Raw genomic sequence first — 19,271 nt, 5'->3', positions numbered from 1 at the left:
CTCATCAACTATGACATACTAGATATTTTATTTAAATCTTCTGAGCCACAGTTTCCTAATCTTTAAACCTATTTGCAAGATTGTTGCTGGCCATAAGGAGAATGCCTCATGCAGAACAGTTCTTGATAAATGTTTGCTATTATTATTGTATGATCAATATAAAAAATGTAAATGAACTTTGAAACAGTGTTTTATTTTTACTAGGGTCCATGGTGGCATCCATGGTATAGCATGTTTTAAAATACATTTTGTTTACCATGCCCATCATTTGGAAAAAATCCATTGGAAGTAGTAGAATATTTCTCAGATTATTCATTTCTAAAATAAAAATTGTCATTGGATGACCATCTGTGCTTTTGAACCATTCCTTTTCCACTTCTTTAATAACATCCATTCACAAATGTCAGAGTGAAGTAGGGTTTTGGTTACCTAACCCAAGGAAAAGGAACTGGAAGGATCAAGAATTGAATTGTAGAATTACATGTAGAGTTACTTAGTCATTTATTTGACACACATTTGAGAGTTTACTAGAGGCAAGGAGCTAAGTTAGGGGCTGGCAGAGATACAGAGATTAGTAAAACATGGACTCTTGCTTGGGAGGAGCTGATTTGGTAAGATGGTTGTCTCTTATTCCTTCCAGGATTCTAAAGTAGGCAAGAGTTAAGGATAAAGAGTTGAGGCTGTTTAGAGGAAGAATTACTTCCTGCTGGAGAGGATCGAGGAAGATTTCACAGACTCAGTAGTGTTCAGTTGATTCATTCATTCAATAGCTACATAACTAAGGGCGATTACCTGTCTGATCCTGTGCCAGCCACTGCAGATACATTAGTAAGATGAAGCCACAGGCATTTATGTCATTCCCTGTCAATGTTGAAGGCCCACAGATGAAGACAATATTGGATGAGAGGTGTGTTTTGAGATAGGATCTTGTGAGAGCACGTCTCAGTGGGCAGTATCCCCACCCAAGAGTGATGGACTGGTGGCCTAGCTAAATCCTGAGGGATAAGTAAGTCAAGTAAAGGGCACCCTGGCCAGACAGAAAAATGCACTGAAACTTCAGAAGCCAGAGTGAGAGGCACATTCCAGGAAATGTAAGAACCTTCATTTGACATTGGAGTATGTGTTTGAAGGATATCTGATAAGAGATGCTGTGGGAGAGGTAGGAATGGGCTGACTCATGGAAGGCCTTTGATGTCATCTTAAATAGAGTAGGGTTTATCCCAAAGTTGCAGAGGGACATTGTACAGATTTTAAGCAGGGGAATAACATAATCAGATTTATGTTTCATAAGTTATAAGCTGGTGCCAATGGGTCAGATCTAGCATACAGGTGAATTTGATTTTGCACACAGAGAGTGTTAACATTTTTCGAAATGGTCACCAGTGTTTCCGAGGAAAAATGGGTATCAGGCTTTGTTGATAAATCAGTAGCTCTGCATTGCTGCAAGGAATTGGTGGGCTGGAGTTGCTTAGCGTTGCCCCATTTGGAGAAGCATGTACTCCTTTTTATCATAGGGCTCACTGCTTCAGGCAGATGCCAAGGATCTGTAGGCATTTGGGGTTCTGGGGCCAATTTCTGAACATTTTGCTGATTGGCAATTAAGAGCTAGCCTTTTGAGGCTCGGGACTAGAGGCTGTTACAGTAAACCTGGTGAGAAATTGAGTTTTAAGCAGTATTGGTGGGAACAGAGGGAAGAATAGGGATTGAAAGATACGAAAAAGAAAGGATGGGGAGGCATGCTTTAGGACAGTGCTGGGGAGTGCAGGCTTCATAGACAGACTTGGCTGCTACCAGACCTGTGTTTTTGAGAAACTTACCTAACCTTTCTGAGCAATAGCTTCTTTTTTGGTAAAATATAGATAAGAGCCCTACCTTACGGGGTTTTTATGAGGATCAAACGAGAAAATGCAAAACGCTTAGTTCAGTAACTGGCTCCCATTGATTCACATTCAGGAAAATGGTGGCTGGTGGTGGTGAGGATGGTTGTAAGGAAGCTGGACTCCAGGATGATGCCTGCGTTTCTGGTGTGTGATTTGGTGAGCTAGAGAACATGGGAGAAAGTGCAGATGAAGACTTCAGTGTTGGATGTGATATGTGTGAAGTGCTTATGAGACTTTGAAGTAGAGAGATGTGATACGTGGTTGGATTCCAGGGCCTGGAGCTCAGGGGCACGATGTGAGAGGGGCACAGGCTGTGATTTGATGATCTCTCCACCCCTGTCCTACCCAAACCTTCCTTCCCCTCCATCACCTTCAGTCAACATTAATGATCCTCACAACTCCCTCCATAGAGGATCAATGTTACACATTATCAGAAGAATGTGGGAGAGGTAAAATACTATATTGCCTGTCGGCTGAAATGTTCTCTGAGAGTTTTCAATTCTTGAAAAACTTTCTTTCCAGTTTACCATTTTGGCCTCCAGCGGAAAGAAATGAGTAATTCAACATTTGTTTATATCAAAGGCTGAAAAACATCACACTCTGTAGACATTCTATCTTTTTTCCCCTTTTGGTTGGCTTTTTCTGTTTCCCATCACTATCACTCCTAAAAGTAAATATTCAACTAAAAGTAAATCATTGTTAGGAATGAATGACTGTACTTATGTTTGAAATTTATATTCTTTCTTAGTGGAACATACTGAGAATCAGCCCTGCCTCCAGACCTGGCTCAGATGCCACCTTCTCCTTTCTTTCTTCCTGATTTTTGTGGCAGGAAGTCTCTTCTTTCTCTACATTTAGTTATTAACACTGGCACGGAGCCTATCTCATCCTGCCCTGCGTTGTGGTTACTTGTGGATCTATATCATTTGTTCTGCTAGGCTGTTAGTTCCATGAAGCTGGGGACTGTGTCTTATACATCTTTAGCTTCTGCAGTGCCTAGTCTAGCTCAGTCAGTACTTTGAAGGTATAACGATCAGGCACTTCTATATAAAAGGCCTAAAAGGTGTGAACATGATGTAATCTTAATAAGCAGACTGTAGTTTTAGGAAAGACTGTTTACTGGGAAAATAGATATATTTAATTTGTCTGCCTATCTTATGACCTTATTACATATTAGAGATCTTAACTCTTTTTTTTTTTTTTTTTTTTTTTGCGGTACATGGGCCTCTCACCGCTGTGGCCTCTCCCATTGCAGAGCACAGGCTGCGGACGCGCAGGCTCAGCAGCCATGGCTCACGGGCCCAGCCGCTACGCGGCACGTGGGATCTTCCCGGACCGGGGCACGAACCTGTGTCCCCTGCATGGGCAGGCAGACTCTCAACCACCGCGCCACCAGGACAGCCCTAGAGATCTTAACTCTTGATGAAGCTTCTTAAAAGAAATCAAATTACATGCTTGAAAACACATAAAGTGTAATCTGATTGTGTCATCTACTGTTTATAATCCATTATTGTTCGCCATTATGGATAAAATACTGATTCCCTGAGTACGAGAGTCTTCAGGCTGATGATTGCCTTATTTTAAAAAGGACGATTTTTTGCAATGTGGACACAATCCCAGTGGACTGCCCTCGCATTGCCAGACCCTCTGCTGCTTAATGCCTCTCTGGCTTTGCTTATGCTGCTTGTTCTGAATAAGGCCCTTCACCCAGCCACATGGTGAATTCCTACTCATCCTTTAAGATTCAGTTCACATTTCTTCCTGCCGCCTTTTCTGACATTTTTCCTACTCCCTCCTGTCTGCAGGGAAATTCTTCTATATTCTTTTAACACCTTGTACACCTGTCATGTCTGTCTTTGTCAGGAGACTGTATGAGACTTCAGAGCAGGTACTGTGTATTTAAAGAGCCCAAAGCTAGTGGGGGAGCAGGATAAGAATAACTGTGATACTAAAGCATGATATATGTGTATATATAAATATATGTGTGTAAAATTTATGGCAGAGGTATGCACAGAGTTTTAGGAAAGCACTGAGGAGGGCTCCAAACTCATAAGGAGGGGCAAAAGCAAATACTGTTTAAGCTGGGTATTGAAGCCTGTCTAGATGTTAGTCCATCAGACAAGGGGAAGCATGACATTCCATGTAAAAGCATGCAAGTATTAGAGTATGTTACTTCCTGAGAACTGCCATCAGTTGGTCTGTTTGTGGATATGATTGGAGATGAGACTGGTGGGACAGACAGGAGTCAAATTATGAAATGTGGGGTTGAATGCCATACTGAGAGTTTGAACCGGTATGATAAGTGTAATGATAAGTAAACAGAGTGATGACTCAGTGAGTATAAGGGGGAGAGTGGCATGGTGAAACCCCCAGTTCTTAATACAGTTTCTTAGACACTGTAGCTATTCCTCTTTGTCATTCTTATAATTCTCATTATAGATAACATTTTATTGAGCTCTTACTATGAGATGGGTACTGTTCTAAGTACTTTATTTGGATTTTCTCATTTAATCATCCCAGTAAACCTATGGGTAAATTCTATATGCACCATGTTGCTTTACTATTTTGTAAGTAAAAAATGGCAGTGCTGACAACTTCCTCTGGTTCAACCTATGATCTTCATTTTAGATCAGAGAGAAGCTGGGTAATCTGCATGGTTCATTCATTTCCCAAGTGGTAGAGCTGGGACCCAGCAGTCTAACTCCAGCATGTGTGCCTTACCCTCGTCTCTAGAGTGCACTAAGTGAACAACAGCTCACATGTTAAGAAATATCTGTCAAAGCATACATATTATCTACTCATGTTTATAAATTTTTTTCCCATTTTTGTGTTTGAAAATTTCAGATCCACAGAGGAATTGAAAGTATAGCAACAGTAAATAGCCATATACTCTTCATGTACATTTGTTAACATATTACATATTTGCATGTATGCACACTCTTCTCTCTCTCTATATATATATATATATTTATACACACACACATATACACATATTAGTGAGCCATTGGAAAGTAACTTACAGACATAATGGCTCTTTGTACCTATATACTTCAGCATGCATACCATTATCACACTTAAGAAGTTTAGCATAGGTACAATAATATTATGTAATAAACAGTCCATAATTAGATTTCCCAGATTATCTCCAAATGATTTTTATGGTTTTTTCTGATCCAGGTCCAATCAAGGATTATATATTTCATTTAGTTGACATTCCTCTTTGGTCTTCTTTAATTTAGAAGAGTTCTAGATCTACTTTTTTTTTTTCCTTCTTGACAATAACATTTTTCAAGAGTCCAGGTCAGCTGCTTGGTAGAATATTGCACAGTCTATATTTGTCTAAGGTTTCCTCATTATTAGATACTAGTTAAACCTTCTTTGCAAGACTATTACTATTGTTATATATATTATAACATTCCCATTGCACAAAATGTCAGTTTGTTCTGTTACTGGTGGTGCTAAGTTCGATCACTAGATTAAGGTTCTGACTACCAGAGTTTTCCACTGAAAGGCATCTTCTTCTCTTTGTAATTAGTAAGTGATTTATGGGGTGATACATTGAAACTGTTTGAATATCCTGTTCCCCAACAAACTTTTGGATAATTTTTGCTCAAATTATTTAATGGTGGTTATAAAGTTGGTTTTTTTCAGATTCTGTCATTCTTTCTGTGTGTTCACTGGCATTCTGTAAAGAGGAGCTCTGTTCTCTTCTTTTTTAGAATCACTTTGGACCTGTGGATTCTTTTATTATTCAGTTGTTATCAATTACTATTCTTATTCTTCTTGGTGCTCAAATTATCCCAAATTTGGCCAATGGGAACACCTCCAAGCAGCTCCTGTGTCCTTTTCACTTGTTTCCATCATTCTTGCAATATGTCCTTGCTTTTTGCCACAGCAAAATATTTCAGCCTCTCTGCCCCAGCCCTGATTCCTTTTACTGTGGGTCGGTATTTAGAAACAAAGATCTGGAGACTTCCCCAGTGGTCCAGTGGTTGAGACTTCGCTTTCCAATGCGGGGGTCTGGGTTCGATCCCTGGTCGGGGAGCTGGGATCCCACATGCCTTGTGGCCAAAAAACCAAAACATAAAGAACAGAGCCAATATTGTAACAAATTCAATGAAGACTTTAAAAATGGTCCAGGTCAAAAAAAAAGTCTTGAAAAAAAAAGAAACAAAGATCTGGGTGTTATGTCTGCTCATTGCTACTGTTACCCTACTTAAAAAAACAAAAACAAAAATCTACTTCACACTTCCTGATAAGTAATAACAGTTTCTGATGTGTTCTTAAAGTCTCATTTGGCATTAATCTAAATTCCACTCTTCTACCACAATGAAAACAGAAAGAAAAGTTAAAATTTCAAGTAAACCAAAAGTGACAATACTTTTTAGAAGATTTCTTAAGTGGAAATGGATATTGCTTAATTATGGTAAATAAAAGTTAGCTTGAGATTCAAAGATGCAGATGCAGCTCTTATTTTCTTTGGTCTAGTTCAGAAATTAAAAGTTAAATAGAGGGCTTCCCTGGTGGTGCAGTGGTTGAGAGTCCTCCTGCCGATGCGGGGGACGCGGGTTCGTGCCCCGGTCCGGGAGGATCCCACATGCCGCGGAGCGGCTGGGCCCGTGAGTCGTGGCCGCTGAGCCTGCGCGTCCGGAGCCTGTGCTCCGCGGCGGGAGAAGCCACAGCAGTGAGAGGCCCGCGTACCGCAAAAAAAAAAAAAAGAAAAAAAAAAGTTAAATAGAGATTAAATAGGTACTTGAGAAATTTGAATTGGATTTTCCCAAAGAAAAAAATAAAATAAGGTAGCCAGACAGCTCTTGGGATATAACATTATATAGAGCAGAAATCCTTATTTATTTTAACTTCATACTCTAAATTATTAATCAATTGGTTGATTAATATTTGACTGTAGTTTGTGATTAGTTTAAATTCTTAATATTTGACTGTAGTTTATGATTAGTTTAAATTCTTAATAAAAATAATGTTACTTAAAATATGAGAACAAAAAAAATCATAGTTGTAGTAATACATCAGAAGAGATAACAATTCTATACTTCATTAATGATTCAAAATCTGGGTTCTGCACAAAACAAGCAGTAGAGCAAAGCGATTATTTTATGTTGAAACATTCTGGCAGGGTTACTTTAATTTTCTTAACTTTCAGATTTTATTCTTAACTGCGACTTTTCCTTCCTAGAAATGTAACCTAAATACCTTTATGCCTTTAATTACCTTTGATATTCTCTATCCCTCTCATCCTTTCCTGTTTAATATTACTATAATCTCACTCTCCTCCAAATCCACTCAAAAAGATGGGTTTCTGGCCTTTTTCTGACTACCAGAAGTATTAGCAGATTCTCCATGGAACTGGGATAAGAAATTTTTACTGAAATCAGGCAAGTCACTTAACTTTCTGTGCTTTTGCTTGTCTGCTGGTAAACTGAGGATAATGTCTGTCTCTCTTCTGCCTTATATGGATACTGTGAGGGTAAATTTAATCAGTCATATAAAGTGGTTTTGCATTCTGTATTCATGAGATCGTTTAACAGATAGTATTTTATAGTGGTAGCAATCAGAGGCCCTTTTATTTCAGTTTTTACTACAGAGGGAAGTTAGACTTGAAAATAGGATATTCAACACTAGAATACAGGATATTAGGAAGGCTGGAGGGTTGTTTTCCTCTGGAGATCTTGGAATCTGTAGGATTCTTCCCTCTGGATTTGTTATACCTATGATATAGGGAAGCTCGAGGTCCTTTCCAGTGGAGTCCTATAAAAATTCTGCCTCCATTCCTTCCAGGTCCCGTTAATATAGCAATATAGCAATGACTTGTTTAATGCCTCTTTCAGCTACTCTTTCTCTCCCAAGGCCAACTTGCATACTTTATGTCACCTGTTTCTAAATTACAGACTCTGGAGGACAAGGTTCTTTTTTCTGCTTTTAGTGTTCCATGTATGAATAGCAACATGATGTAGATTGCAAAAATTACAAATGATTCTTAGGATTTGAAAGACAATCTTATTTACATTAAGAAAATCATTTTCGGGCTTCCCTGGTGGCGCAGTGGTTAAGAATCCGCCTGCCAATGCAGGGGACACGGGTTCGAGCCCTGGTCCAGGAAGATCCCACACACCACGGAGCAACTAAGCCCATGCGCCACAACTACTGAGCCTGAGCTCTAGAGCCCACGAGCCACAATTACTGAGCCTGTGTGCCACAACTACTGAAGCCCGCGCGCCTAGAGCCCACACACCACAACGGAGAGTAGCCTCCGCTCACCACAGCTAGAGAAAGACCACAAGCCCAACACAACCAAAAATAAAAAGAAATTTAAAAAAAAAAGAAAAAAGAATCATTTTCAAGTTACAACAACACCTGAGGTTAAGTTGGCTTTTCCCTTGTCACTTTCCAGAGCCACCACCTGCTTGGGCAACTCAACATGTCCTTATTTTTTTACAAATGTTGGCACTTGACTCCCAAGTGTGATTAGATTACATAAGAAATATTATATAGAACTGATGTGGGAGTTTAATTTTCCCCCGATTTATTTGATAACATTGTCCAACTCAGTGTCAGAAAACATTGTCCAACTCTCAGAACCCCAGTTACATCAGTTAGGATGAATTTTTAAGAGTAAAGTCTTAGATTGCAGTCAAACAGAAGAGGCTTGGAACATGTGACATTAAAGAGCTATGTTTGCTTTGCCAGTTGAGACATGTTTCTTTTTCTAGTTAAAGTAATGACTTAGGGGTTATTTTAAGGGCACTTTGGAGATCATGTTGCAGGAATGTTAGAGAGTGAATTTTGAGTGTGATTTGCCCATTTGACCTTAATTCCAGCATCTGATTTTGGGGGGAAAATAATCTGTCATTAATTGACTACCTGTGATCCTCACCTGAATTTTATTTCTTGAGCTGCTAAACCATATGTGGATGCTAGTGGCCAGTGGGCCAAATGTGGCCCAGACTTCTTGTCACTGATCCACGTGAAGGTCAGAGAAACAATGCTGACTTTTGTGATTAAACTATAGCAACAACAGACACATTCTTTCCTACAAATCAGTGTCTCATCTATTTTTGATGTTTTGAGAAGATCATTCTAAAATAGACTACTAAAGATAGTCCACTTATTTTATTTCTTTCCTGACCTGCTATTCACAGCAGGTTGTGAAGGTTGGTGTGTGCTGGCCACTGAGAACTCACATTACAGTGAAGTGGGTTGTCAAAAGGTGGGTCTGTCAAAAGGTGGGTCTGAAAATGAAGTTGGGAATCATTTTCCTCTAGTCTCAAGGTGGCTAAGTATTTTCTAATCTAATTTTTAGATGTAGAAATGAAATTCTTTAGATACTTCTAAAGTATATGATATTATAGGTATAAGATAACTTTGACAAATTATATTTCTTTACTAAGATTTAATCATAACATTTCTGTCCTAAGTGTGTATCCAAAGAAAGCAATTGTTGGCTTGACAGTAAACACAGATTAAGTCCAGATTCCTCAGCCCTGTGCTCAAGGATAGTTAGGAATTGTAATTGTAACTGTATTGTAATTGTGTTCGGCTACAAGTAACACTGACACAAAGACCAGTGTCCTAAATTACTTGGATGGCCATTTAGGGTTAATACTATGACTTCCAGCTTTGCCTCTTTTCCATTTCAAGATTCATCTCATGATCACAAAGTAGCTGCTGTAGTTCAGCCATGACTTCCATATTCCAGGGAAGATAGAGGAGCCACCTGTCAGCCACTTTTTTTTTTAACATCTTTATTGGAGTATAATTGCTTTACAATGGTGTGTTAGTTTCTGCTTTATAACATAGTGAATCAGCTATACATTTACATATATCCCCATATCTCCTCCCTCTTGCATCTCTCTCCCACCCTCCCCATCCCACCCCTCCAGGCGGTCACAAAGCACCGAGCTGATCTCCCTATGCTATGCAGCTGCTTCCCACTAGCTATCTATTTTACGTTTGGTAGTGTATATTAGTCCATGCCATTGTCTCACTTTGTCCCAGCTTACCCTTCCCCCTCCCCATGTCCTCAAGTCCATTCTCTACGTCTGTGTCTTTGTTCCTGTCCTGCCCCAAAGTTCTCCTCCATGACCATTTTTTTTTTTAGATTCCACATATGTGTGTTAGCATATGGTATTTGTTTTTCTCTTTCTGACTTACTTCACTCTGTATGACAGACTCACCTTTTTAAGTAGCTTTTAAGTTCCAAAAGCCCCACCCAATAACTTCTGATTACATACAATTGACCAGAATTTAGTCGCTTGGCTACCCAAATATGTCAGGGAGGATAGGGAATGTAATTTTCCACTGCTGACTCATTATTCCCTCCAAAAAAAAAAAAAAAAAAAGCCATTCTGTTTTCAAGAAGAAGGGAAAAATAGTACTAGTAAGCACCCAGCAGTTTCTGCCACCAGTGCCTTTTATGACCTGCCTTAGCCCTGTCTTTTGCTCCCATTCGCTGTTCTAAGCACTTTGTACGGTAGCTCCACCAGAGCCATGGTGCTGCCTGAGAACTCCCTTCATTGTCCTTCCCCCATCCTTTGCTCATAGTTTGAAAGGCTTTGTCTCCCATCCCAACTATCTCTGCCTCTTACCTCTAAGGCGTTGCTCAGATCACATTTCCTTTTTTTTTTTTAACATCTTTATTGGAGTATAATTGCTTTACAATGGTGTGTTAGTTTCTGCTTTATAACAAAGTGAATCAGTTATACATATGTTCCCATATCTCTTCCCTCTTGCATCTCCCTCCCTCCCACCCTCCCTATCCCACCCCTCTAGGTGGTCACAAACCACCGAGCTGATCTCCCTGTGCTATGCGGCTGCTTCCCACTAGCTATCTATTGTACATTTGGTAGTGTATATATGTCCATGCCACTCTCTCACTTTGTCACAGCTTACCCTTCCCCCTCCCCATATCCTCAAGTCCATTCTCTAGTAGGTCTGTGTCTTTATTCCCGTGTTACCCCAAGGTTCTTCATGACCTTTTTTTTTTTCTTAGATTCCATATATATGTGTTAGCATACGGTATTTGTTTTTCTTTTTCTGACTTCACTCTGTGTGACAGACTCTAGGTCCATCCACCTCACTACAAATAACTCAATTTCATTTCTTTTTATGGCTGAGGAATATTCCATTGTATATATGAGCCACATCTTTATCCATTCATCTGTCGACAGACACTTAGGTTGCTTCCATGTCCTGGCTATTGTAAATAGAGCTGCAATGAACATTTTGGTACATGACTCTTTTTGACCTCAGTCACAGTTATGATCTGCCCCTCCCCCCTTCTTTTATCTCATCTCTCTATCATAGCCCTTGTTAGCTTTCAGCCAGTGTATTAAAGTTTCACAGTTAATTTTCAAATCCTCTGTGATTCCTTCATCACCCTCACTTGCCTAGCAGAATAATTGCATGTATTAAATATTCAGTTCATGTTTATTGGACTGAACATCACATTGCAGACCTAATGCCAGCAAGATAATAGGAGATAGTCTTTTGTGCCACCGTTTTCAAAGGGTGTTCTTTTTGTAAGAGAAAAAAATTGGTTACATCAGCATTGTGAGTATCCTATTCCATTTAATACCTGTTGTCTAATATATAGGTCGTTGGTTACTTCAGTGAATAGTCTGTTGGGTAGATGTGCAAACAGCAGTTTGTTTGAAAATACTGGCTCCCTAAACATATAAGAAACATTAACAGCCTGGGTCTCTTGGAATGAGGGCATTTGATGTGCCCCAGATTGGAGCACTCCACTGAGAACAAACAATGAGAAAGGGAGGGTGACAATAAAAACCTTTGTTCCTGAAAAGCACCTGAAAGTACTATAAATGGATGATCTTTAAGCTGGTCAGTGGGTCAAAAGGCAACACAGCCTGAGCGCCTCATATTTGTTTCATAAATAAACTTTTTCATGATTTTTAGTGGTACTTTCTAAACTTCTTTTTCATGTTTTTGAGATGTTTTCAAATTCCAGTTATTTGGGGAGGTTATTACCTAGGCTTGCATTTAATTATTTTGAGGTGTTTACTTTTTCTTTTTTTTCTTTTTCTTTTTTAAAAATTTATTTTATTCAAGTGTAGTTGACATACTACTTTTTCTTTTTAAATATGGCAGTTTGGATGCCTCTGTGATACCTTGATTCATTCCGGTTGTATTTATATATAATTGTTAAAATTTATGGAACATCTTTTTTTAAGATTAAAGAAATTTCTTTCTACCTTGCATTTCTTGGTGATAGGGCCTGGAAATTACATAAAAGGTGGCTTATTGGGCCTCCCTGGTGGCGCAGTGGTTGAGAGTCCGCCTGCCGATGCAGGGGATACGGGTTCGTGCCCCGGTCTGGGAGGATCCCATATGCCGCGGAGCGGCTGGGCCCGTGAGCCATGGCCGCTGGGCCTGCGCATCCGGAGCCTGTGCTCCACAACGGGAGAGGCCACAACAGTGAGAGGCCCGCATACTGCAAAAAAAAAAAAAAAAAAAAAAAAAAAAGGTGGCTTATTTCTGGGACTTGTTTTTAAAACTGCATATAAACCGTCTACCAGGTATATAGTTGACTGAAGCATAATACTAGAAGGCCTTCCTAGGTAGTGCATTTCTTCTCACAGATCTGAACAGAATTGTTTCCTGTTGAATGTCATGCCATATCTAAAATCAGATTTTTATGGATTTCCCCATTGCATTTCTCTACTATTTACACTCTGCTCACCCTTTCTGTCTGCAAACTTTTGCATTAAATACCTACCGAGCAGCAGTAAGGATTAATCATGGTACAGGGTCCAGTTGGGGTGACAAATATACAGGCAGGAAAGGCCTGAAAGTAAGACTGGCAAATAAGCCTGTGGAGTGCCAGGCGAGGGAAGGGTTGGTGAGAGTTGAATGAGGAAATGTAGAAAACACCAAAAATAACATGCACATCAGCTTCACAGGAGAGTTAGAGTTTTGAAGGGAATGTTTGAGGATTGTCCGAAAATGGGAGCATCTCCCAGAATGGAGAAAAGCATGGGCTAATGTGAGAGGGAGCACGTGTCAGGGACTGGAGAACACAGGGTCACTGTTGACCCCACTCCACCTGGTCCTCAAGACCTGTCTGCTCTTCACTCAGGGGTTACTGAAGCCCATCCCTTCCTGTCCCAAGAACAAATCATGCCTTCTGCATGTCAGTTAGACTCCAGTCTATCCTATGTATCATCACCATGCTCATGTTCCCAGAGTTTTTATTTTATCAGGTAATCCTCCTGATGATGATGAAGTTTTCATTTATAGATAAAGTATATAATCCTCAATCTGAAATTTAGGGAACATCATTGTCCGGTACCACTCACCTATGATTGTCCACCTCTTACTCTTCCCCCAGCATTTACCCATCTCTTTAGCTTGACAGGCCTCCTCAGTGTCCTCTAAATAAATGATGGCCTATTTGGCTCTACAGTTCTCCACACCTTGGATGGTCCGCTCTCTTCTCTGTCTACCCTGGCTTCAAGATCCAACTCAAGATCTCTTCTTCGAGGTTTTCTGTGCAACTCTATATGGATATGCTTGTGTGATGATTTCTTCACAAATTTCATATGTGCCACCAATTTTGCTCATAAATATTGCCTTGAATTTAAAACATGATTGTTTTGTCTCTTCGTCTAGATTGTAAGCTCTTTGAGACCAATGACCACACTATACAATTATTTTTCATCTATTTTAGTATCTGGTGTAACATGATACGTATATTTGGTATAGAGCGATTTCTCAATCTGGCACCATCACGTTTTGGGCTGGATAATTTGTTTTTGTCAGGGGTTATCTGAGCATTGTAGGATGTTTAGCAGCATCCCAGTATTGTACCCACTAGATGCCAGTAGCACCCTCTTCCCAGTGTGACAATAAAAAATGTCTCCATTTGTGCTAAATGCCCCATAGGCAGCAAAAATACCCCCTGCTGAGAATCACTGTATAAACAGAATAAATTCTAACCAGTATCTTGATAGGAATTGAAGACTGTGAAAAGATTTGAGTGATGATGATTTATAGCATTTTGGGGTCTTGAAGGAAGACAAACTCAGTTGATGGAAGACTGGAAATGTAAAATAGAACTTTCTATTTTCTGTGATAGGCTGTAGAAAGTGTATTATAGATTGATGAGCAATTACGATGCAACTTAAGGTTAAGAATGGGCAAAATGACAAATATTCTTAAGTTGAGGTTTAAAAAATATTTAGTTTTAGTTTTTAATCCATTTTGAACCATTTTATTCTTGGAAATACCATTTCCAATAAAATATTATTTAATTGGAAATTTATTTGGAGTTCATACTTAACCGATATCTTTGGATTAAGAACTATGTTTTGAAGCATATTTGAGGAAATGATTTTGAAAGTATGGGTGCAGGTTATTATAATGTGGTAACTATTGACAAACATCAGTTGTGTTTATGCATAGTTTTCCAATTTTTCTTCTATTTGGCTATTTGAGTATTGTCCTCAAGTTTAGCAAACTTTTCAGCCCCAAGCAATACACCACACACACACAACACACGTGTGTGAGTCTGTAGTCTAGACAATGTTTACTGCTCCAGGACACAATGATCTTGTATATTTCTATTACTCTATTGTAAGTTCTTAGTTTTTTCTTTTATTATCAAACTAGTACATGACGTAGATTCTACTTGTTTGACATGCTGCTGACCTAGAAATAATGCATGATATCCTTTTTTCACAGCTGTGTGCCAGCCACAGTGCAAACACGGTGAATGCATCGGACCAAACAAGTGCAAGTGTCATCCTGGATATGCCGGCAAAACCTGCAATCAAGGTAGGGAAACTGTGTGACACAAGTAAACAGTCATAAGCCCTCTCTACTCCTGCCTGATATAAAAATTTAAGTTCTCATGCAAACCACTTTTCTGTAACTATTGTCACCAAATATATGAGATGCCATTTTGCTGAAAGACAAAAATATAATAAGGGTAAATCTTTTAAAATCTGTTTAATCAGAGTGCAATTAAAATAATTTTATACTCTTATTCACTATTAATAATGAAAATGGATTTTGGAAAAGAGAATTGCAGCATCAGTAACCTTAGAAGCCTTACATTCTGCTTCTCCTTGTTCTTCCACTAACTAGTTGGGAAGCTTTGGCAAATTGATAGGCTCCTTGGTTCTCTGTTAGATGAAAACACTTTAATACTCAGAGTCAGATAGGAGGTTTGGCTTGAAATTTTGAGGCCCCTTCCAACTCTGAGCTCTTTGATCTTTGTGATTAAATTCCCTTCAACTGTTGACCAGTTTGTAATGTTCCTCTGAGAAGGATTTTGATTAACTTAGCAAGTTATTTTTAATTGACGTCAGATGCTTATAAAAGCAAATCATTATTTAGCCCTCACAGTGCTTGGGTGTTTTACATATATTATCTATTTTCATCACTACAATAGCATTAGGAGGTAGAGTGTTATTTATTATAATAACCTATAAATAATATTTCATTTTTCATTTGAAGAGACATCAGGGATATTCAGTGTCTTGTCCAAGTTCACAAAAGTAGTTGGTAGAAGATCTGCTATGTCAGCTTAGAGCAATTGTCTATATAACTCCTGTTCTTTCTACCAGTGTAGTTTTGGATGAAGAAAACGTCATTGGAAATGTGATCCTCTGACACATGCCGCATTACAAGGCTGACAAGACTTGTCTTTTTAATTAATTTCAACCAAAAACTTTCTACCATTAGGTGTTAAAAAGAAAAAAACAGAAATAAAGAAAAGATAGGGTTAGATTTCACTAGAAAGATGCAAGGATAAAAGAGTAAAATTTTCCACTTATTCCTTAAAGTAATATTCCCTAGCATTTAAAAAAATTATTTATTTATTTATTTATTTGGCTATGTTGGGTCTTCGTTGCTGTGTGCAGCTTTCTCTAGTTGCAGCGAGCGTGGGCTACTCTTTGTTGCGGTGCGCGGGCTTCTCATTGCAGTGGCTTCTCGTTGCGGAGCACGGGTTCTACGGCATGTGCGCTTCAGTAGTTGTGGCGCATGGGCTTAGTTGCTCCGCAGCATGTGGGATCTTCCCGGAACAGGGATCGAACCTGTGTCCCCTGCATTGGCAGGCGGATTCTTAACTACTGCACCACCAAGGAAGTCCTTTTCCTAGCATTTTAAATGTCAAATGAGAGAGTTATGTAGGGTCTAACTGTCCCATAGATACATAGTTGACCTCACCTGATACAGAAATAATCTTGTTGAAATACTCTTATTCTTCAGTATCTGATACTCCTTTAAGTGTGTCATGTAAACTCGTGATTTATAGACATAGTTTTCACAAGAATTAGGAACACTGAAATTTGAAAGTATATGTAATTGTTCCTAAACTACCAGATGAAATCCATGTTAGTAAAATGTGACGTGTCCAATGGTAGGACAAGCTGTTTATTCTAAAGTGTGTTCTTTAGTATCAGCTACTTGACTGATAGCTGATATTTTCCCAAGTTTCTTTTCTATCTTATATTTTTTTAACTTGGAATTTACTTAACATACGTGGGTAGTATTTTCGAAATAAGTGGGTTTCTTATTATCTCAGTTCACTCTTTTAAAAACCCATTTGAGGGCTTCCCTGGTGGCGCAGTGGTGGAGAGTCCGCCTGCCCATGCAGGGGACACGGGTTTGTGCCCCAGTCCGGGAAGATCCCACGTGCCGCGGAGCGGCTGGGCCCGTGAGCCATGGCCGCTGAGCCTGCGCGTCCGGAGCCTGTGCTCCACAACGGGAGAGGCCGCAGCAGTGAGAGGCCTACGTACCGCAAAAAAAAAAAAAAAATTTGATTTTTCCTCTCCAGTGTAAGTCCTCAAGTAGCAGCATGTTCAGTTTTTTTTTTTTTTTTTGCGGTATGCGGGCCTCTCACTGTTGTGGCCTCTCCCGTTGCGGAGCACAGGCTCCGGATGCGCAGGCTCAGCGGCCATGGCTCACGGGCCCAGCCGCTCCGCGGCATATGGGATCCTCCCAGACCGGGGCACGAACCCGTATCCCCTGCATCGGCAGGCGGACTCTCAACCACTGCGCCACCAGGGAGGCCCAGCATGTTCAGTTCTGATTATTGAGTTGTCAGTGTTCATCTGAGAGTGCCAGCATGCTTCTTTTTTTTAAGTGCTGAACATAAACCATCAAAGGTTCCCTTAATATGTCAACACCATAAAACTTTGTTGTCCTGATGCCAGGAATGTATACATAGAAGACTTATTAAAAGAGGCCACTGTTGAGATTGCAGAGAAATTCATTTAAATTTATTTGCAGGAACTACATCAACTTTAATGTGCTTCAGAGACTAAAACTATCATTGGTACATGGATCCATCTCTGGGTATCTCTTATTTTCAGAAAACCAGTTTACCATGTACTTTACCCTGCAATACATACCCATTTCTCAAGAAAAATCAAAATATACTGAGTTGAAATCTTGCCTCCCAAAACTAAATATAGTTAGGGGGAAGAGGATTTTATTAGTGGCAAAATGGGATTTGACACCTGTAAAAATATTGCTGCCACTGAAGATGTAATTTCAGGTTCAGTCTTGAATATAAAACTCCAGTCCATAGTAAACCTATGTGTTTTAATCATCTCTTTCTTTTCCTTCCTTACCATAAAAGCAGTTGTGGCAAGTTCCTGATGGGAAGGTTTATGTTCTTTGAGAGCCGGAACCCTCTGTGGGGTCCCTCTGATTTCTAGGTTCCCGAAAACTTTTATCAAAACGATTTGCAGATGATAAGTGCACATTAAATATTTGCTTAGTGACTGTTTCATATAATGGCTCTTGGTCCTGAACACCATAGGAATGGGAAAGAGTTCCATGGAGTTGTCTGGTATAGCTCCTTAGTCTCTGAATCCGTGGACTATCTGTCAGAGTGAGAGAGGCAGCCAGGAGTGAGCCAGGTAAGTGGGAGAGCTGTCCAGAGACCCCCAGAAATGTTATTAGAGCAAATTGTCTGTATCTGCTACATAACAAATTAACTTAGACAGTTTTTTATCCAGACCATACATTTTAATAAAATGGAAAACATGCCTCAGAGATATGGAAAATCAAATAGGTTTCTTTTTTCTTTTTTCTTTTTTTTTTTAAAGCACAGAGGTTTTTTGAGGGGGTTGTTTGTTTTGGGTTTTTTTTTTCTGTTTTTTATTTTTTGGCTGGGCCACGAGGCATGTGGGATCTTAGTTCCCCAACTAGGGATAAAACCTGTGCCCCCTGCAGTGGAAGCGTGGAGTCTTAACCAATGGACAGTCAGGGAAGTCCCTAGTTTCTTTTTTCTTGAGGAGAGAAATGTTAAGAAGAGGTATGCCTGAAATAGTTAATTTCCACAGAACTGGAAATTCACATTTGATTAAAAGTATTAGGTTTTGGTATAAGGCAAAAATTATATCCGCTAAAAATTGTGTTGCGAGCTGTGTGCTTTAGGAACTCACCTCCTGGGAACTTGCTTGGCTGAGTGAACAGCTTGAGTAGATGAGTGCTTTCAGAGCTGCCTGGGGAGCAGCAGGGATAGCAGAGCAGGCCCACTGTGGAACTGGCTTAAATTAGCAGACTTGTTACAAGATTAGTGTGAATCTGCTGGTGGTGGCTTTTGCTTACCTCTGAGTTATTCTCTGGATTTGCCATAGCCAGATCATGTATCAAATCATGGCCTTGGACTGACCGTATTCTGTAAGGCACGAGGTGCCTTTCATGGTAGATGAAATTCTAACCTGAACTCTGGCAAGATTTGCTTTTTCCCACCTTACTTTCTCTGGTAATTTTAATTCATTCAGATTCCCCCCCTCCTTGAGTCTCCGTACCCATACAAATCTCCTCAGCCAAAAAGGGATACTATTATAGATAATAATCTTTTTCATAACTTTCCTATTAGAGAATAATTTGGGGCATGTAATATACCATATCATTGCATATTTTCAGGAATGAAAGATATTCTTTTGAAGTTACAGCATGCTTTATAATAATTTCAGAAGGAACAATTTATAAATATCAATTATTAATGTTTTGACATGGTTTATGTTTCACATGTTGAATTCCTTATCCCAAGAAAAGAGTTAGTATCTTATAGCACAGAACCAGACAGTAAACTTTGGTGAGCTAGTTAAGCCTCAGTTGATTGCTTTCCTTAGCACAATAGTCGAAGTGCTTTAACCCTAATATTAAGGGAGTTTCTTAAGGGCTTAGTTTTTGAACGATATGTGGTTTCAACCCCAGGAACCAATGTTCATTTAATTTGGAAGTTTAACTGGCTGTTAATAATATGAAGTCTTGAAACAGGATGGGATTGCCTTTTTGACTCTACTTTGGGTCTCACCCATCTTATAATATTTTGGTTAGGTAATAATGGCCACAGTTACCATTTTTTTCAGAAAGCATCTTATGATTATTCTT

The 19,271-nt window shown here is 39.4% G+C and overlaps 1 protein-coding gene across 6 annotated transcripts in view; it reads left to right on the top strand.

Moving 5' to 3' along the window:
• The window catches only part of NPNT (nephronectin), a 78,404-nt gene that overhangs the window by 18,583 nt on the left and 40,550 nt on the right, over nt 1-19,271 (top strand). For all 6 annotated transcript variants that reach the window (XM_082611070.1, XM_082611075.1, XM_082611073.1 and 3 more), the window contains one exon: nt 14,595-14,687. In XM_082611070.1, coding sequence (XP_082467196.1) covers nt 14,595-14,687 — 93 coding nt within the window. The remainder of the gene's footprint in view (nt 1-14,594; nt 14,688-19,271) is intronic.

This window comes from Mesoplodon mirus, assembly GCF_964341445.2.
Source record: "Mesoplodon mirus genome assembly, chromosome: 2".
Lineage (NCBI taxonomy): Eukaryota > Metazoa > Chordata > Mammalia > Artiodactyla > Ziphiidae > Mesoplodon > Mesoplodon mirus.
This window is presented reverse-complemented; position numbering and strand designations above follow the sequence as displayed.